The sequence below is a fragment of the Neofelis nebulosa genome, chromosome 17 (assembly GCF_028018385.1).
Source record: "Neofelis nebulosa isolate mNeoNeb1 chromosome 17, mNeoNeb1.pri, whole genome shotgun sequence".
NCBI classification, from domain to species: domain Eukaryota; kingdom Metazoa; phylum Chordata; class Mammalia; order Carnivora; family Felidae; genus Neofelis; species Neofelis nebulosa.
Window position 1 is genome coordinate 4,839,053 of NC_080798.1, and position 20,925 is coordinate 4,859,977.

The 20,925-nt window shown below is 40.4% G+C and overlaps 1 protein-coding gene across 1 annotated transcript; it reads right to left on the reverse strand.

Annotated features, from left to right (window-relative positions):
* Window positions 1-15,656: 15,656 nt before the first annotated feature.
* On the reverse strand, window positions 15,657-20,538 carry LOC131499840 (zinc finger protein 345-like). Its single transcript, XM_058708272.1, has one exon. The coding sequence runs from the start codon at window positions 19,367-19,369 to the stop codon at window positions 16,937-16,939; it is 2,433 nt and encodes an 810-aa protein (XP_058564255.1). The 5' UTR covers window positions 19,370-20,538; the 3' UTR covers window positions 15,657-16,936.
* Between the last annotated feature and the right edge of the window lie 387 nt (window positions 20,539-20,925).

The following is a 20,925-nucleotide window of genomic DNA, read 5'->3' on the forward strand; positions in this document are numbered from 1 at the left end:
ACTATAGAAAACTTCTGAATGAAGCTGAAAATGACACAAAGAAATGGAAAAGCATTCCATGCTCATGGCTTGGAAGAACAAATATTCTTCAAATGTCTATACTCTGCAAAGCAATCTACACATTCAATGTAATCCCGAACATAACAACACTGATATTTTTTTCAGAGCTGAAAGAAACCATTCTAAATGTGTATGGAACCACAAGAAAACATAAATAGCCAAGTGTTGTTGAAAAAGGAAAGCAGGAAGCGCCACAATTCTGGACTTCAAGCTATGTTATAAAGCTGTAATCAGCAAGACAGTAAGGTATTGGCACAGAAAACAGACAAGTAGATGAATGGAACAGAATAGAAAACCCAGAAGGGGACCCACAGCTATATGGTCAACAAATCTTTGACAATGCAGGAAAGAATACTCAAGGAAACAAGACAGTCTCTTCAATAAATGGTGTTGGGAAAACTGGAGAGTGACATGCAGAGAAATGAAAGTAGACCATCTTCTGGGGTACCTGGGTGGCTCTGTTGGTTGGGCATCTGAGTCTGGATTTCAGCTCAGGTCATGATCTCGTTGTTCATGGGTTGTAGCCCTGTGTCAGGCTCTGTGATGTTGGCGTGGATGATTCGTTTGGAATCCTGTCTCTCTCCTTCTTTCTTTCCCTCTCACCGCTCCCCCACTCATGCTCCCTCTCTCTCAGAGTAAATAATTAAACTTAAAAAACAAAGACATTGGACCCCTTTCTTATACCATACACAAAAATAAATTCAATACAGATGAAAGACCTAAATGTGACACAGGAAACCATCAAAGTCCTACCGGAGACCACAGGCAGCAACCTCTTTGACCTCAGCTGCAAAAACTTCTTACTAGACATGCTGGCAAAGGCAAGGAAAACAAAAGCAAAAATGAAGTATTATGACCTCATCAAGATAAAAAGCTTCTGCACAGCGAAAGAAACAATCAGCAAAACTAAAAGACAACCTAGAGATTAGAAGAAGATACTTGGAAATGACAACTCAGATAGTGGGCTAGTAACCCAAACCTATACACATGTTATCAAAACCAACACTCCAAAAATAAATAACCCAGATAAGAAATGAGAAGACATGAGCAGACATTTTTCCAAAGAAACCATCCAGATGGCCAACAGATATATGAAAAGATGCTCAACATCACTCATCATCAAGGAAATACAAATCAAAACCACGGTGAGCTGCCACCTCACACGTGTCAGACTGGCTAAAGTTAACAATTCAGGAAACAACAGATGTTGGTGAAGATGCCAAGAAAGGGGAACCCTCTTTCACTGATGGGATGAATGCATTTGGTGCAGCCAGTTTTGAAACAATATGGAGGGAGAGAGGGAAGATGGCGGCGTAGGAGGATGCTGGGCTCACCGCGCGTCCTGCTGATCACTTAGATTCCACCTACACCTGCCTAAATAACCCAGAAAACCACCTGAGGATTAGCAGAATGGAGCCTCCAGAGCCAAGCGCAGACGAGAGGCCCACAGAAGAGGGTAGGAAGGGCGGCGAGGCAGTGAGCGCTCCACAGACTGGCGGGCGGGAGGGAGCCAGGGTGGAGGGGCAGCTCACAGGCCAAGCAGAGCCCTGAGTCTGGCTGGCAAAAGCAGAGGGGCTGGACGGACTGTGTTCCGACAGCAAGTGGGACTTAGCGTCTGGGAGGTCAGAAGTTAACAGCTCTGCTCGGAAAGCGGGAAGGTTGGAGGACAAAGGGAGGGAGAGTTGCCGAGCCCGCGGACGACAGAGCTCAGTTAGGTGGGGAACAAAGGTGCTCGCCAGCGCCATCTCCCCCACCCAGCCCCCAGCCAAAATCCCAAAGGGAACCAGTTCCTGCCAGGGAACTTGCTCATTCCGCGCAAACACCCAACTCTGTGCTTCTGCGGAGCCAAACCTCCGGCAGCGGATCTGACTCCCTCCCGCTGCCACAGGGCCCCTCCTGAAGTGGATCACCTAAGGAGAAGCAAGCTAAGCCTGCCCCTCCTGCCCCCGTGCACCTTGCCTACCCACCCCAGCTAATATGCCAGATCCCCAGCACCACAAGCCTGGCAGTGTGCAAGTAGCCCAGACAGGCCACACCACCCCACAGTGAATCCCGCCCCTAGGAGAGGGGAAGAGAAGGCACACACCAGTCTGACTGTGGTCCCTGCAGGTCCTCACCACTCCAGGGACTATCCAAAATGACCAAACGGAAGAATTCCCCTCAGAAGAATCTCTAGGAAATAACAACAGCTAATGAACTGATCAAAAAGGATTTAAATAATATAACAGAAAGTGAATTTAGAATAACAGTCATAAAATTAATCACTGGGCTTGAAAACAGTATAGAGGACAGCAGAGAATCTCTTGCTACAGAGATCAAGGGACTAAGGAACAGTCACGAGGAGCTGAAAAACGCTTTAAACGAAATGCAAAACAAAATGGAAAGGACGACAGCTCGGATTGAAGAGGCAGAGGAGAGAATAGGTGAACTAGAAGATAAAGTTATGGAAAAAGAGGAAGCTGAGAGAGAGATAAAAAAATCCAGGAGCATGAGGGGAAAATTAGAGAACTAAGTGATACACTAAAAAGAAATAATATACGCACAATTGGTATCCCAGAGGAGGAAGAGAGAGGGAAAGGTGCTGAAGGGGTACTTGAAGAAATTATAGCTGAGAACTTCCCTGAACTGGGGAAGGAAAAAGGCATTGAAATCCAAGAGGCACAGAGAACTCCCTTCAGACGTAACTTGAATCGATCTTCTGCACGATATATCATAGTGAAACTGGCAAAATACAAGGATAAAGAGAAAATTCTGAAATCAGCAAGGGATAAACGTGCCCTCACATATAAAGGGAGACCTATAAGACTCGTGACTGATCTTTCTTTTGAAACTTGGCAGGCCAGAAAGGATTGGCACGATATCTTCAGTGTGCTAAACAGAAAAAATATGCAGCCGAGAATCCTTTATCCAGCAAGTCTGTCATTTAGAATAGAAGGAGAGATAAAGGTCTTCCCAAACAAACAAAAACTGAAGGAATTTGTCACCACTAAACCAGCCCTACAAGAGATCCTAAGGGGGATCCTGTGAGACAAAGTACCAGAGACATCACTACAAGCATAAAACATACAGACATCACAATGACTCTAAACCCGTATCTTTCTATAATAACACTGAATGTAAATGGATTAAATGTGCCAACCAAAAGACATAGGGTATCAGAATGGATAAAAAAACAAGACCCATCTATCTGCTGTCTACAAAAGACTCATTTTAGATCGGAGGACACCTTCAGATTGAGAGTGAGGGGATGGAGAACTATTTATCATGCTACTAGAAGCCAAAAGAAAGTTGGTGTAGCCATACTTATATCAGACAAACTAGACTTTAAATTAAAGGCTGTAACAAGAGATGAAGAAGGGCATTATATAATAATTACAGGGTCTATCCATCAGGAAGAGCTAACAATTATAAATGTCTATGCGCCGAATACCGGAGCCCCCAAATATATAAAACAATTACTCATAAACATAAGCAACCTTATTGATAAGAATGTGGTCATTGCAGGGGACTTTAACACCCCACTTACAGAAATCGTTAGATTATCTAGACACACGGTCAATAAAGAAACAAGGGCCCTGAATGATACATTGGATCAGATGGACTTGACAGATATATTTAGAACTCTGCATCCCAAAGCAACAGAATATACTTTCTTCTCGAGTGCACATGGAACATTCTCCAAGATAGATCATATACTGGGTCACAAAACAGCCCTTCATAAGTTTACAAGAATTGAAATTATACCATGCATACTTTCAGACCACAATGCTATGAAGCTTGAAATCAACCACAGGAAAAAGTCTGGAAAACCTCCAAAAGTGTGGAGGTTAAAGAACACCCTACTAACGAATGAGTGGGTCAGCCAGGCAATTAGAGAAGAAATTAAAAAATATATGGAAACAAACGAAAATGAAAATACAACAATCCAAACGCTTTGGGACGCAGCGAAGGCAGTCCTGAGAGGAAAATACATTGCAATCCAGGCCTATCTCAAGAAACAAGAAAAATCCCAAATACAAAATCTAACAGCACACCTAAAGGAAATAGAAGCAGGACAGCAAAGGCAGCCTAAATCCAGCAGAAGAAGAGAAATATTCAAGATCAGAGCAGAAATAAACAATATAGAATCTCAAAAAACTGTAGAGCAGATCAATGAAACCAAGAGTTGGTTTTTTGAAAAAATAAACAAAATTGACAAACCTCTCACCAGGCTTCTCAAAAAGAAAAGGGAGATGACCCAAATAGATAAAATCATGAATGAAAATGGAATTATTACAACCAATCCCTCAGAGATACAAACAATTATCAGGGAGTACTATGAAATATTATATGCCAACAAACTGGACAACCTGGAAGAACTGGACAAATTCCTAAACACCGACATGCTTCCAAAACTCAATCAGGAGGAAATAGAAAGCTTGAACAGACCCATAACCAGCGAAGAAATTGAATTGGTTATCAAAAATCTCCCAACAAATAAGAGTCCAGGACCAGATGGCTTCCCAGGGGAGTTCTACCAGACGTTTAAAGCAGAGATAATACCTATCCTTCTCAACCTATTCCAAGAAAAAGAAAGGGAAGGAACACTTCCAGACTCATTCTATGAAGCCAGTATTACTTTGATTCCTAAACCAGACAGAGACCCAGTAAAAAAAGAGAACTACAGGCCAATATCCCTGATGAATATGGATGCGAAAATTCTCATTAAGATACTAGCAAATCGAATTCAATGGCATATAAAAAGAATTATTCACCATGATCAAGTGGGATTCATTCCTGGGATGCAGGGCTGGTTCAACATTCGCAAATAAATCAACGTGATACATCACATTAACAAAAAAAAAGAGAAGAACCATATGATCCTGTCAATCCATGCAGAAAAGGCCTTTGACAAAATCCAGCACCCTTTCTTAATAAAAACCCTCGAGAAAGTCGGGATAGAAGGAACATACTTAAAGATCATAAAAGCCATTTATGAAAAGCCCACAGCTAACATCATCCTCAATGGGGAAAAACTGAAAGCTTTTCCCCTGAGATCAGGAACACGACAGGGATGCCCACTCTCACTGCCGTTGTTTAACATAGTGCTGGAAGTTCTAGCATCAGCAATCAGACAACAAAAGGAAATCAAAGGCATCAAAATTGGCAAAGATGAAGTCAAGCTTTCGCTTTTTGCAGATGACATGATATTATACATGGAAAATCTGATAGACTCCACCAAAAGTCCGCTAGAACTGATACATGAATTCAGCAAAGTTGCAGGATACAAAATCAATGTACAGAAATCAGTTGCATTCTTATACACTAACAATGAAGCAACAGAAAGACAAATAAAGAAACTGATCCCATTCACCGTTGCACCAAGAAGCATAAAATACCTAGGAATAAATCTAACCAAAGATGTACAAGATCTGTATGCTGAAAACTATAGAAAGCTTATGAAGGTAATTGAAGAAGATATAAAGAAATGGAAAGACATTCCCTGCTCATGGATTGGAAGAATAAATATTGTCAAAATGTCAATACTACCCAAAGCTATCTACACATTCAATGCAATCCCAATCAAAATTGCACCAGCATTCTTCTCGAAACTAGAACAAGCAATCTTAAAATTCATATGGAACCACAAAAGGCCCTGAATAGCCAAAGGAATTTTGAAGAAGAAGACCAAAGCGGGAGGCATCACAATCCCAGACTTTAGCCTCTACTACAAAGCTGTCATCATCAATACAGCATGGTATTGGCACAAAAACAGACACATAGACCAATGGAATAGAATAGAAACCCCAGAACTAGACCCACAAACGTATGGCCAACTCATCTTTGACAAAGCAGGAAAGAACATCCAATGGAAAAAAGACAGTCTCTTTAACAAATGGTGCTGGGAGAACTGGACAGCAACATGCAGAAGGTTGAAACTAGACCACTTTCTCACACCATTCACAAAAATACACTCAAAATGGATAAAGGACCTGAATGTGAGACAGGAAACCATCAAAACCTTAGAGGAGAAAGCAGGAAAAGACCTCTCTGACCTCAACTATAGCAATCTCTTACTCGACACATCCCCAAAGGCAAGGGAATTAAAAGCAAAAGTGAATTACTGGGACCTTATGAAGATAAAAAGCTTCTGCACAGCAAAGGAAACAACCAACAAAACTAAAAGGCAACCAATGGAATGGGAAAAGATATTTTCAAATGACATATCGATCAAAGGGCTAGTATCCAAAATCTATAAAGAGCTCACCAAACTCCACACCCGAAAAACAAATAACCCAGTGAAGAAATGGGCAGAAAACATGAATAGACACTTCTCTAAAGAAGACATCCGGATGGCCAACAGGCACATGAAAAGATGTTCAACGTAGCTCCTTATCAGGGAAATACAAATCAAAACCACACTCGGATATCACCTCACGCCAGTCAGAGTGGCCAAAATGAACAAATCAGGAGACTATAGATGCTGGCTAGGATGTGGAGAAATGGGAACCCTCTTGCACTGTTGGTGGGAATGCAAATTGGTGCAGCCGCTCTGGAAAGCAGTGTGGAGGTTCCTCAGAAAATTAAAAATAGACCTACCCTATGACCCAGCAATAGCACTGCTAGGAATTTATCCAAGGGATACAGGAGTACTGATGCATAGGGGCACTTGTACCCCAATGTTTATAGCAGCACTCTCAACAATAGCCAAATTATGGAAAGAGCCTAAATGTCCATCAACTGATGAATGGATAAAGAAATTGTGGTTTATATACACAATGGAATACTACGTGGCAATGAGAAAGAATGAAATATGGCCTTTTGTAGCAACGTGGATGGAACTGGAGAGTGTGATGCTAAGTGAAAAAAGCCATACAGAGAAGCACAGATACCATATGTTTTCACTCTTATGTGGATCCTGAGAAACTTAACAGAAACCCATGGGGGAGGGGAAGGAAAAAAAAAAGTGGTTAGAGTGGGACAGAGCCAAAGCATAAGAGACTGTTAAAAACTGAGAACAAACTGAGGCTTGATGGGGGGTGGGAGGGAGGGAAGGGTGGGAGTTGGGTATTGAGGAGGGCACCTTTTGGGATGAGCACTGGGTGTTGTATGGAAACCAATTTGACAATAAATTTCATATATTGGAAAAAAAAAGAAACAATATGGAGTTTCCTCAAAAAGGGAAAAATAGAACCCCCCCCTACGACCCAGCCATTACACTGCTAGGATTTACCCAAAAAATACAAAAATACAGATTCGAGGGGCACATGCACCCCCATATTTATAGCAGCCCTATCAACAATAGCCAAATTATGGAAAGAGCCCAAATGTCCATGGTGGGTTGAATGGGTAAACCAGATGTAGTATATATACGCAATGGAATATTACGCAGCCATCCAAAAGAAGGACATCTTGCCATCTGCAATGTTGTGCGTGAAACTAGAATTAATTAGGATAAGTGAACTCGGTCAGCCAGAGAAAGACAAATGAATTCCCTCGTATGTGGAATTTAAGAAACAAAACAGATGAACACAGGGGAAGGAAAAGAAAAGTAAAATACAGTAAGAGCAGAGAAAGAGGCAAATCTTAAAAGGCTCTTAAGTATAGACCACTGAGGGGTGCTGGAAGGGAGGTTGTAGTGGGCTGGGCCAAATGGGTGATAGGCATTAAGGAAAGGACCTGTAATGAGCACTGGGTGTTGTATGTAAGTGAGGAACCACTGAATCCAACTCCTGAAACCAATACTATACTATATGTTATGTAACTTGAATTTAAATAAAAACGTGGAGAAAAAAAAAGATATTTTAAAAGAAAGCTATTTTCCATTCCCCAAAAAGGAAGCTTTTTATTGAATCACAAAACAAGAATAAGAGGATAGTAACAAGAAATCTGAATAAAACATTTACTATTTTAAAAGGATCCTTTCATATAAGTATAAACTGAGACTGTACACTCAACTATCCCATGCATTTGAGGCACTAGCATATGTTATATGACACGAATTGCTCAGAATGGGGTGCCTGTGTGGCTCATTAGGTAAAGTGTCCAACTCTTAATTTCTGCTCAGGACATGACCTCGTGGTTGTGGGAATTAAGCCCCACAGCAGGCTCCTCGCTGAGAGGCTGGAGTCTTCTTGGAATTCTCTCTCCCCCACCCTCTCTACCCCTCCCTGCCCTCCCTCTTAAAATAAAGAAACATTAAAGAAATAAATTTCTCAGACAATCCATTATTACTGAGCAATGGGTTGTAATACCTGAGACCGAAATTGGAAGTAAAGAAATGGGTAGTAAGAAAAATTTTATGATAAGCCTTTAAATGACATTAGAGAATTTTTTATTAAGAGATAATCTCACTGTTACAGAAAATGCCAAGGGTGTTATTCGTCCTTTGCAAGCAACAGCAACAACAGTAAGAAATTTCTGCATAAAGAAACACTATGATTGTTGTTAAATATGCTGAGTAATATACATAGAAGACAGTCACAGGAACTTCACAAAATAAAACTAGAATATGCTACTTGTTAAGAAATACGGTAAAAAGCGACTTCTGCCATGAAGGCAAAATGGAACTTAGAAAATGGCTTCGTGTCGAGTTCCTTAGAAAATTGCACAAATTTCCCCAGACCCCCAAGAGACATAGAAAAGTAGATCTTGCAGGCCCTCACTGGTTATGCAAAGCTCTTTGCCCCTCACTTTGAATATGATGGAAGAGCAGGGGAGAAGAACGAGAATCTCACAGGATGTAAAAGCTTGGTGTTAGGATTGTCTATTGGTGACAGCAAGATCAATGAACTGAGGCTTCTCAAAATCATTTCCATTCAAACCACATGGCAAGGTGCAGTCTCCTCCTTCGCCTTTGGACCAAACCTGTGTCATCTACTGATTCATTCCCACCAATCTGGATGTAAAACACTTTGTCTTTACATCCCAGGGCTCCTTCTTTGCTCCAAAATGGTGACCAGGTATGGTTTAGATAGAACAAAATCCATTTATTTTAAAAATAGGAATATGAGTTGTGTTGGAGAATCTTAAATTTCCAGCCCAGCATTACCCTCGGTAGATAGAGGAGAGAGGGTAATGTAGATTTCTGGAAAATTATTTCCTAAAAAAACTATTACTTGAAGAATTTGAATTGAATGCTTTCGTGGCAAGTACAAGTTCTACTGGTATCTGAATTACGACAACAATCCATTTTAAACATTAAGCAGTCACTAGACAGCCTTGTAATAATTCTTTATAAGTTAATACAAAACAATAAATACGAAAATAATTTGAGACCAAATATATAATTCCTTTGGCTTTTATGACAGTATTTTGCCAAACAACCAACAAATGGAAAACAAGCTTTTACCAAGGTTATCTGACCTAGAGTTTACCTAACATGATGCACAGCTCTATGCAGAGAATACCTTAAAGCAATGTTCCCTAGGGGCCGAGGATAGGTTGCCCCAGGATGAGTAACTTTGGCATAAAGGATTTTGGGGCCAAAGACAACTGATACACTGTAGTCCCAAGAGAATTTTTTTTTTTTTTTTTTTTTGGTGTTTAAGTAGATGCCCAGTGTGTGGCTTGAACTCACCACCCAGAGACCAGGACCTGAGCAGAGGATGCACACTACAGGTCATATTGGCCCCAGTCCCAGCTGTGTCAGCCAAAGAATATGCAGCTGAAGCTCAAGTGATAGCAATGTAACCCCACTAGCTTACAAGCAGTTAATCAGCACTACCCTACAGACTGAGCTACCAAATGCACCTAATAAATCCTTAAAGAAAAAGAAGAGAGATATTTTTGTAACTCAAAGTCTTTTGAGATGGAATACACCTCTGGGGTATCAGGCAAAGTGGCAGCAGAAGTTATCCAGTAACAGTTGCTAACATGGCCTCACGGGTCTCCAATCAAGGACATCCGGTTTCTCAGTGATCCTCAACCAAACCATACCCTTGAGCGCTCTAAGCAACAGAAATTGCTAAGAAACAAAATCAAAGTTTCAGGCAGGTTTTTTTTTTCCTTAGTGTCAGCAGGCTAGGATTATTCTGTTTCTTAGATGTTCTTGAAAAGACTTCATGTTTTCCCAAATATTCAAGAGAAATGTAATGCACCTCTGAGCTCTACACAAGCATGTATGTGCTTTGCTCTTGAATGCAGAAGAATGGTCAGTTTTGAAAATTTATTTTACATATTTATGCCATCTGGACAGTAATAGTCTAAAGAGAAGTCACCAACCTAAACAATATTTGGTATTAAAAATGGACTCAAGAGGGGCGCCTGGGTGGCGCAGTCGGTTGGGCGTCCGACTTCAGCCAGGTCACGATCTCGCGGTCCGTGAGTTCGAGCCCCGCGTCAGGCTCTGGGCTGATGGCTCGGAGCCTGGAGCCTGTTTCCGATTCTGTGTCTCCCTCTCTCTCTGCCGCTCCCCCGTTCATGCTCTGTCTCTCTCTGTCCCAAAAATAAATAAGGAACGTTGGAAAAAAAAAAATAAAATAAAAAAAAAAATGGACTCAAGAAAAGTAACTACGAAATGCTCATAACTTTGTACACATTGTTTTTTAAGTATATCCCGTTATATCAAGAACCAGAAGTAATGCATTTATAATGCAAGGAGTTTTTAGCACGCTAATATTTGTGACCCTGGTACATTTGTTGTGATATAGACACATCACAAATGTCACCTGTCCAAAGCTGTATGCCTCTGGTTTCAACCTACAAATATATACATCAGGAAAATTCGTGTCAAAACAATTGTTCTATATTAAAGGCACACAAAAGAAATTTAGAATTAGGTTGTCAAACACACACACAGATACACATACACAGACACACACACACACACACACACACACAAAGCATAGGTAATTTTTATTTTTACCATTTTTTTAAAGTTTTTTTCTTTGAGGGAGACAGAGACAGTGCAAGTTGGGGAGGGTTTGAGAGGGAGAGAGAGAATCCTAAGCAGGCTCTGTGCTGCCACTGCCAAGCCCAGTTGGGGCTCAAATGCATGAAACTGTGACATGATGACCAGAGATGAAACCAAGACTCAGACTCATAACTGACTGAGCCACCCAGGTGCCCCAAAAAAGGTTAGCTTAAAATGACGGAGCCTATCAAAAATTCACCTTTGAGAAGACTATGAAGGAAAATGTGAAATGTCTCTTGACTATGGTGCTTTCATTTTGCAGTGAGAGAAATAAGGAATCTGGCTGGAAGGACTGTCTTGGTAAAGAACTTTCTTAATTACTTGGTTGGTGTTTCATCATCAACTCATTTCCCTGAGGACTGGTCCTCTTCTGTTTATAGCAGGTTTCAGCATCTGAGATGCTTTCTGGTTCTAGTTCCCTGTGTGTCATGTTTCAGTTGCTTCTTGGCTAGCAATGGGCAAGTGTTGCTGATTTGGCTCCCCACGTGCAGCCTGTGTGGCTGCATGTTACACAGTCAGTTGCTGTTCCCTTGGGACTCTACTAAAAGAAAGACAAATTTGTTGGTAATACTGCACGACCACAATAAACCACAGATTGCAGTTCTGTGGCAGAAATGACTCTTTGTCTTAGAAACTTAAACTTCTTCACGGTGTTTCCAATGTTAATGATCAATTTCTTAACATCAAGTGCTTATATGAAGTTTTCAGAACTTCAGGACAGAAGGAAGTTTTGTCCTCAAATGATTCCAAGACAGAAAGATAGGAGAAAAATAAAAATGTTATTTTAGGGGGTGGCGGGCGCATGGGTGGCTGAGTCCATTAAGTGCCCGAATCTTGATTTTGACTTGGGTCATCACTGCACAGTTGCTGGGATTGATCCAGCTTTGGGCTTTGCCCTGACTGACAGCAGGGAGACTGCTTGGGATTCTCCCTTTCTCTCTGCCCCTCCCTCATTTGTGCGCCCTTTCTCTTTCTCTCAAATTCAACACAGATTTAATAAAACATTCTTCTCAGGATTTCTAGCCAGGCAATGGAGGACACAAGAAGAAATCAGGATCTGGTAAAATTTATGATGAATACTATTAAAGTCTAAATCTACAAAGATGTGTTATTGAAACATTTTTGTGTATAATCATCCTCAGTTTACCAAGTAGAGCCAAATTAACAGTAATGGGATTGCAAACTCAGTGTATTTGGAGAAAAAAAAAAACTTGACCTCCTTATTTACATAAGTGCAATCACAATAGAGGTTTGACCGATAGACTCTTTAAAACCGGCTTTGCTGTAATTTTTCATAAGAAGTCACTACATTAAACTTTTAATAGCCTCTCAAGGGCAGAAACGAAGCCAAATACTTGCCATCAGGTTTTGCCTGCAACACTTATAGATTTGGGTGAATTCCTATATTCTTGAGGTCTCCAAAACATGCCAAGATTATTGAAACTATTAGGAAATAAAGTTCTTGATTCACCTGGGAAAGCTTCCAGGGACTCTGTAAGCAAGGAATCATGCTCATACTTCCAAGGGGGCTTAATTGGGTCCATTAAGTCCATCAGAGATCCTTATAGCTGTCTCCTCATTTCTGAATTGATTTCAGTCTTTTCAGCTATGATATTCTAGTCTAAGTCTTAGTTACCTAAGTGTTTCCAACTATGTCTTGTCACACGGAGGAAAGACTGTTATTGAAATTATGCAAGCTATGTATTAGAATAAACCTTAAGAATAGGCACCAAGATTTTCTGAGATCTGGAAGAACCAGGTAGGAAGAAGAGATAAATGTTTCCATTTGTTTGCCAAGTTATATTCTGTGCACTTGCTGAAGTCAGTTAACCTAAGAGGAAAAGGTTCCTCAATCAGTAAACAACAAAAACACTTCCCAGAGGGTTTTCTTTATCTTCCAGGTGGTTAACATACAGTGTAACATTAGTTGCCTGTGGACAATATACTGACTCAACAATTCCATAGAACACCCAGGTCTCAACTCACAAGGGACCTCATTATTCCCCATCACTTATTTAACCCATCTGCCTACCCATTTCCACTCTGGTAACCATCAGTTTGCTCTCTATAGTTAAGTGTCTTTTTCTTGGTCTGCCTCTCCCTTTTGTTATTTTTCTTTCCCATTGCTCTCTTGTTTTGTTTCTTGATTTCCACATGTGAGTGAAATCATATAGGATTTGTCTTTCTCTGACTGTTTCACTTAGCATAACACTCTGTAACACCACCCATTCATACAAAAGGCAAGATTTTTGGGGTGCCTGGGTGGCTCAGTTGGTTGAGCTTCCAACTTCAGCTCAGGTCATGGTCTCACAGTTCGTGAGTTCGAGCCCCATGTCAGGCTCTGTGCTAACAAACAGCTCAGAGCCTGGAGCTTTTTTCGGATTCTGTATCTCTCTCTCTCTCTCTCTCTGCCCCTCCCCTGCTCATGCTATGCCTCTCTGTGTCTCTCAAAAATAAATAAATGTTTAAAAAAATGGCAAGATTTCATACCTTTTTATGCCTACTAACATTCACATACACATCAAATATTTGTTCATTTAGTCAGTGAACAGTTGTGCTAGACTGTTGGAATCAGAGACGCTCACTGCCTGTCACTGTTGAACTGCTGCTCCAACAAATCTGGGCCATGGACAGAGCAAGAGTACAGGCCTATACTCATCATGGGGCTGACTGACAACAGGAAGGTCCCTCACAACAATGAATTGTCTTTCCTGAAAGGTCACCCATCTACACTGGATCTCACTTTCATTGGAGTTATATCCTGGGATATTAGTGCTTGAACAACCACAGCACATGTCCTGCTGATTCCATTACAATGTCCAGAAGTCTTCTTCATCTCCAGAATCGACTCTGCCATGTGACATTTTAATTTTTGTTTTTTTGTCAACATTTTTTATTTATTTTTGGGACAGAGAGAGACAGAGCATGAACGGGGGAGGGGCAGAGAGAGAGGGAGACACAGAATCGGAAACAGGCTCCAGGCTCCGAGCCATCAGCCCAGAGCCTGACGCGGGGCTCGAACTCACGGACCGCGAGATCGTGACCTGGCTGAAGTCGGACGCTTAACCGACTGCGCCACCCAGGCGCCCCGCCATGTGACATTTTAAAGCTATGCCCAAAATGTTTGCATCATCTAATACCCCTCCTCCATCCACTGCCTCTGATCTAGGCCTGGGCAAACCAGTAATCATTGTCATCTGACAGCTTCTGGGCCTCAGTAAGACAAAGGAATTCAGTGCAATCATGGAGACAAAGGAGGACACCCCCAATCTTCAGAAATCCACCACTTTTGCCAATTCCTTATCTCCATGACACTTATTCATCCAATGACACCAGCAAGAGCTGCCAAGGACCATGGGTGATTAAAGGGAACCGCCTCCAGGTACTTCCCTGCGTTGGAAAGAGTCCTTCACATTTTCTTTTCATAGGTCTTATCGTTCTCTCTGAGGATGATGGCTTCATCATGTTTTACTTCTATTCTCATCCCACATTCCAGCGTTACAGGTCTGAATATCCACGGCCTTACATCTCTCTCATCTCAACTAAGCAGCTAGTGAGGACACGCTCACCACAACACAGGCACAGAAGAATGTTTGTGATGTCTACAAATCTGGCACCAAAGATGAACAAACACAGCAGTGGAGATATGGAGACAACTGGGAAATAAAACAAGTAGAAGTTATGTTTCTATACGCATTCTCAGTTATGCAACCTGGGACAGGTGTTTCCTCCACACACAGAATCCACTATGCTAACTCTTTACCTTGTATATTTTCTATGTCTCATCTGGGGCTACATTATCACTACTATTGGAATTTGTTTCTCCTACTTATGGGGTATCTATTACACACCCAGTACTAGCATATGTGCATGTTTGCTTCATATGCACATGAAAACAACATCCACCCCCCAATGACTGGGGGCACATAGCTGTCTTAGCTGCCATGATGGCATGCTTTAGAGCCTCTGGCTTAGTCCACATTTCGCCATTCAAACTATAGCAGGTTTAAGCAAGCTCTGGCCTTCTGTAAGGGACACAGAGGGGAAAGCACTGGGAGAAAGGAGACCCGGTTGGTCACAGGGGCAGATTAAAACTGTCTTATCAAAAGTTACATTATCTTGTGAGTCTGTAGGGTGTTGTCTAGGGAATGTACTAGTGAAAGGGGCTGGTGTCAGTCAAGGCCCAGTAAAACTCCTGGCTAGGGGCACCTGGATGCCTCAGTAGGTTAAGCATGTAGCTCTTGATCCCATAGTTAATGGGTCTGAAGCCTGTGTCTGGCTGTGTGCTGACAGCAGAGTTGCTTGGGATTCTCTCCCCACTACTTCGTCCCTCCCATGCTTATGCTCTGTCTCAGAATAAACTTAAAAACAAATGGACTGTCTGTGCAAAATGAATGCCAAATAGCGTTTCACGGGGGACCTTAGGTAAAAGGTCAGCAGTACCCCTCTAGACTCCATAATATATCCATAATAATATCACAGTATTCACAAAGAGGAGAAAATGGTATAATGGATAAACTAGGGGAAAAATAATGGCACATTATGTAAATCCTAAGGCCACAGAGAAAACGGATTACTGGGTATGTTATGCCGTTGTGTTAGGAAAAGAGTTATAGATTCCATCAGTTACCTACAACCTTAAATACAAGAGGATGTGGTAACATTGCTGGTTGGATCACACTTCATTCATTACACATCCATGTTAACACATTAAAAACAATTATGTTTTATTAATTAAAATATATTAAGTTCACACAGACCGATTTATGCCTTTCAAATCCACTCGACTCAACAAATCGTTCAAAATATAGAATACAAGTGGTAAAAAAGCATTCATGTGTTGATGTAATGACAGGGGAGTAGTGATTTCCATAAATATCAGGCAGGACGTAATTGTTGAGAGATGTGGATGTACAATTTATGCCATTTGGGGGAAGAGTTAGCTAGGCTCTGGCTGCCATCTGTGAAGATGTCTTCATTGCAGCCACATCAACTCATGTGCTCTGACTATTGCTGTTATAAAGATCTATCAGTGCACTGGACTGCCACCTCTTTTGCCTTTAAGACCTTAATGTAAAACATTTTCTTTCTAATATTCAGGAAGTTTTTAGAATTAATAAATGGACAATGGTGTTCTCAACACCTGTCTCATGACAACTTACATCAGTGGTATAACCACAAACAGCATCTCCATTTAGATTTGCTTCAGATGTTGTGCATCAAACTATCCTTTATCTTCTGTGGAAAATTAGACATGCCTGTGTCCCATCTAATGAAGAAGGGCATCTCATACCTTTGATGCAACAACAGTCAGCCACATGGTTTCACACATCCACCAGGAATAAGTGAATCTTCCGAAGGGATTTGAGAGTAGGAAACATTAATATTTGCTAGTCACAAATCCCAAAGAGGGTCAATGTAAGCAAAAAAACCCAAAAAACAAAAAACAAAACAAAGCACATTTTGATATTAATTATACCTATTCAAAAACCGATCCACTAGATCTTTAGGACCAGAATAGCATATATGTTTTCTAAGTGTCTAACTCTGTGTTATTACTTATAAGTATTTTGAAGCAATGTCTGAATGAAATGACTGATATATTCCTTTGTACTTGATTTCTGTAACATGATTCACATTTGATGTTCAATGAAATACTTTTGTAAATCTATCTTTCCAGTTACTTTCTTATATGCATCTCTTGTGTTTCCTAAAGTGTATATTTAAAATGAGGGTCTTCATTCATTACATTTCTAGGGTTTGCATCTAGGGTGCATTTTGTGATATCGAGCAAAGGTTGAATTCCAGGTAAAGGCATGGCCACTTTCCATTTCACACTGTGGTTCCTATGTGATAACTAGAATGTGGAGTAAGTTGTGACTTGCAGGGAGAGCTTGCACATTCTTTACATTTGTACGGTTACTCTCTAATAGGAATTCTCTGATGTCCCGTAAGGGCTGGGCACCACTTACAGGCACTGACTTACATTCTTTTTACATTATCAGGTTTCTCTCCAGTGTGAACTCTGTGATGTCGAGTAAGGATTGAGGGCTGGGTAAAGGACTTGCCACATTCTTTACATTGGTAATGTTTCTCTCCAGTATGAATTCTGAGATGTTGAATAAGGCATGAATGCAAGCTAAAGGCCTTGCCACATTCTTTACACTGGTAAGGTTTCTCTCCAGTGTGAATTCTCAGATGTTGAAAAAGGTGCAAGTGCCTGGTAAAGGCCTTGCCACATTCCTTACATTGGTGAGGTTTCTCTCCACTATGAATTCTGAGATGTCGAATAAGATTTGAGTACCTGGTAAAGGCCTTGCCACATTCCTTGCATTTGTAAGGTTTCTCTCCAGTATGAATTCTGAGATGGCGAGTAAGGTTTGAGTGCTGGGTAAAGGCCTTGCCACATTCCTTACATTTGTAAGGTTTCTCTCCAGTATGAATTCTAAGATGGCGAGTAAGGTTTGAGTGCTCGGTAAAGGTCTTGCCACATTCTTTACATTGGTGAGGTTTCTCTCTAGTGTGAATTCTGTGATGGTGAATAAGGACTGAGTGGTAGCTAAAGGCCTTGCCACACTCTTTACACTGGTGAGGTTTCTCTCCAGTGTGAATTCTGAGATGTTGAATAAGGTGCGAGTGCCTGGTAAAGGCCTTGCCACATTCCTTACATTGGTGAGGTTTTTCTCCACTATGAATTCTGTAATGTCGAGTGAGGTCTGAGGGTCCTTTAAAGGCCTTGCCACATTCCTTACATTTGTAAGGTTTCTCTCCACTATGAATTCTGAGATGTCGAATAAGATTTGAGTACCTGGTAAAGGCCTTGCCACATTCCTTACATTTGTAAGGTTTCTCTCCAGTATGAATTCTGAGATGTCGAGTAAGGATTGAGTGCTGGGCAAAGGCCTTGCCACATTCCTTACATTTGTAAGGTTTCTCTCCAGTATGAATTCTCAGATGACGAGTAAGGTTTGAGTGCTCGGTAAAGGTCTTGCCACATTCTTTACATTGGTGAGGTTTCTCTCCAGTGTGAATTCTGTGATGGTGAATAAGGACTGAGTAGTAGCTAAAGGCCTTGCCACATTCTTTACATTGGTAAGGTTTCTCTCCAGTATGAATTCTGTGGTGTTGAGTAAGGTGTGAGTGCTGGCCAAAGACCTTGCCACATTCTCTACATTGGTAAGGTTTCTCTCCAGTATGAACTCTATGATGTCGAATAAGGTTTGAGTGCTGGCTAAAGGCCTTATCACAATCTTTACATTGGTAAGGTTTCTCCCCAGTGTGAATTCGTAGATGTTGAGTAAGGGTTGAGCGCTGGCTAAAGGCCTTGCCACATTCTTTACATTGGTAAGGGGTCTCTCCAGTATGGATGCTCTGATGTCTAGGAAGGTAGGAGTGCCTCCTAAAAGCTTTGCCACATTGTTGACATTTGTGATGTCCCACTCTGATACGGATTTGCCTGTGTTTATTTAGTGATGAGTAGTCCTTAAAGGTTTTACCACATTCTTCACATTTGTACAATTTCGTTCCAGCATGCATTCGCTGATGTTGAGATAGTGCCGAGTGCCAATGAAAGACTATGCCACATTCCCTACAAGTGTACCTTTTCTCTCCAGGACCAATTGTCCTATGTGCATTTAGTCTTTGTGACTGACTCAACACACTTCCAGATTTATTACAAATGTATGTGTTTTTTCCCACACAAATTGTCTGATGATCACCAACACTGGAGGACTCCTTCAGATCTTTCCCACATGCATTATATTTATAAAGATTTTCTTTTATAGGCATACTCTTCTGTATAATATGTTTAGATCTTTGAGACAAAACTTCCTTACCTTTATCACATTCAAAATGGTTATCTGGCAAATGAGTACGTAGACATTTGTTAACAATTGAGCCCTGGTTAAATGCTTTCTCAGATGCAGTGCAAGGAACAATTCTATGTCCATTGAAAATACTCTTGTAGGTTTGTAGGGTTGACTTCTTTGTGACGTGCCCCTCAAATTGACACCCCTTAACAATTTCTTCTTCATTTTTAAATTTATGATTTTCAGAAACAGTTGTCTGAAAGGTCAATCCGATCCTATTTTCAAATTGGTTCAAATACTTATTTTCCACCCAAATGAGGTAACTTTCCACATTTTCCAAATTTTCTTTCGACAAATATTTATGTTTGAATCTTTGACTTGAGTTTTTGGTGACGGAAACACACTGCTTTGTAGAAGTAGCTAACTTAAAAGGGGAGGGTTTGCAAAATACTTTATATCCTTCAGCATATGGGTCAGTGAGATTCTTCCTATGGGCAGATGTCTCCCTTTGGAAATGTCCGTCATATGTTTGATGCCCTTCACTCTCCCCATCGTTGTCACAATCTATCATTAAGTGTAAATTCTCAAGGGTACTATGTTCACCCATTGACACTTTTTGGAGAGAAGATTCTAAGCACGGCTTTGGCAGGAAATTCTGGGTGCATTGTGAAGATACAGCTGAAAGATATCAAATAACAGAAAAGTAAAATCATCCCACTTACTACTCTCAGATGAATATACTGAAGACTTCTATTGTGTAACCTTAGAATCAATCAGAAAACATCGACTAAATGTTTGAGAAGGAATCATCAGGACTTCATTCCTTCACGGACACATAAAGTTGCATGCAACATACTGACCATATGTCCTAATAGATAATTCTGTAGTACTGTCATGCTATCGTAGAAATCATTTTCTTATACCTTGAATGATCAGGAAAACTATCACATGAGCCCAAAATCACCACAGAAGGAAACTTAAACATAAAACTGAAATCAACAAAATAGCATACAGTAAAACTAAGACCATAGCAACCAGAGGAAGCATTGGCTTTGAGAAAAAAATGAACAAAATTGATAGACCTTTCAAGCAAGTCAGAATGAAAGAGAAACGACCAACTAAAGCAGCAGTGAAGTGAAAGCAGACATGTTATCACTGATACTGTTGAAATAAAATGAATAAAAGAGGCAACAATGGATAATTATATGCCCACAAACTGATACCAACAGAGGGTAATGAATTCAAATAAGGTATAACCACCTATACTCCATCATGAAAACAAACAAAAAAAAATCACTACTGCTGAGTAGTAAGTAGATTCAAAGAGTAATTTAAACAAATACAAACAAAAAAACAAACTAACTCTAAACAAGGAAAGCTGTTATGTCCGATAAATTCAGTGGATCATTTAAACAGGCATTTCATGAGAAAGTACTTAAAATCTCCTCTAGTATTTCCAAGGAGTGAAGATAAGGGAAAATATGAAAATACTCTCTGTGGTACCAGCATTACCAGGTTACAAATGAAAGGAATAACTATTGTAAAGAAGGCTACAAACTCCTAAAAATCTTATCTCTGTTCACAGATGACACGATCTATAGAAAACCCTAAAGGATCCTTATTTTTATTTTGTATTATTTTGGTCATCGCTTGAGTTATTTCTGCTAGGTTTTCTACTGCTTTCGAGTTTTCTATTTTTTAATGCCATAAATGCTTCAGTTAAGGAAAACATTGAAATTAACAACATTACACCAAAAGGAACTAGAAAAGGAAGGCTGTTAGCTGAAATTTAGTAGAGGAAGAAGTTACAAAGCAAAATCTGAAAATATTTTATTTAGAAAGAAAAATCAGAAATAAATGAAATAGAGACCAGAATAAAAAATAACATAACATTGAAAGTAATGCCCAGTGTAATAAGAAAAATAACAAAATTGGTAATGCTTCAACTAGATATACAATGATATCCTAACAAATCAAATAACTTAGAAAAGAAATCCACTGGGGAGCAGTGGAAAACAACCTGTTTCTTTTCTAAGAAAACAACCTGCAGGTGTCTCTATGTCTAAATGAGTCCTTAGAAGCAGCATATAGTTTTTTATTTTTTTGTTTTTATCTATTTTGATATTCCTGGATCTGGAGGTCTGTTTTCTTCCAGGATTATGG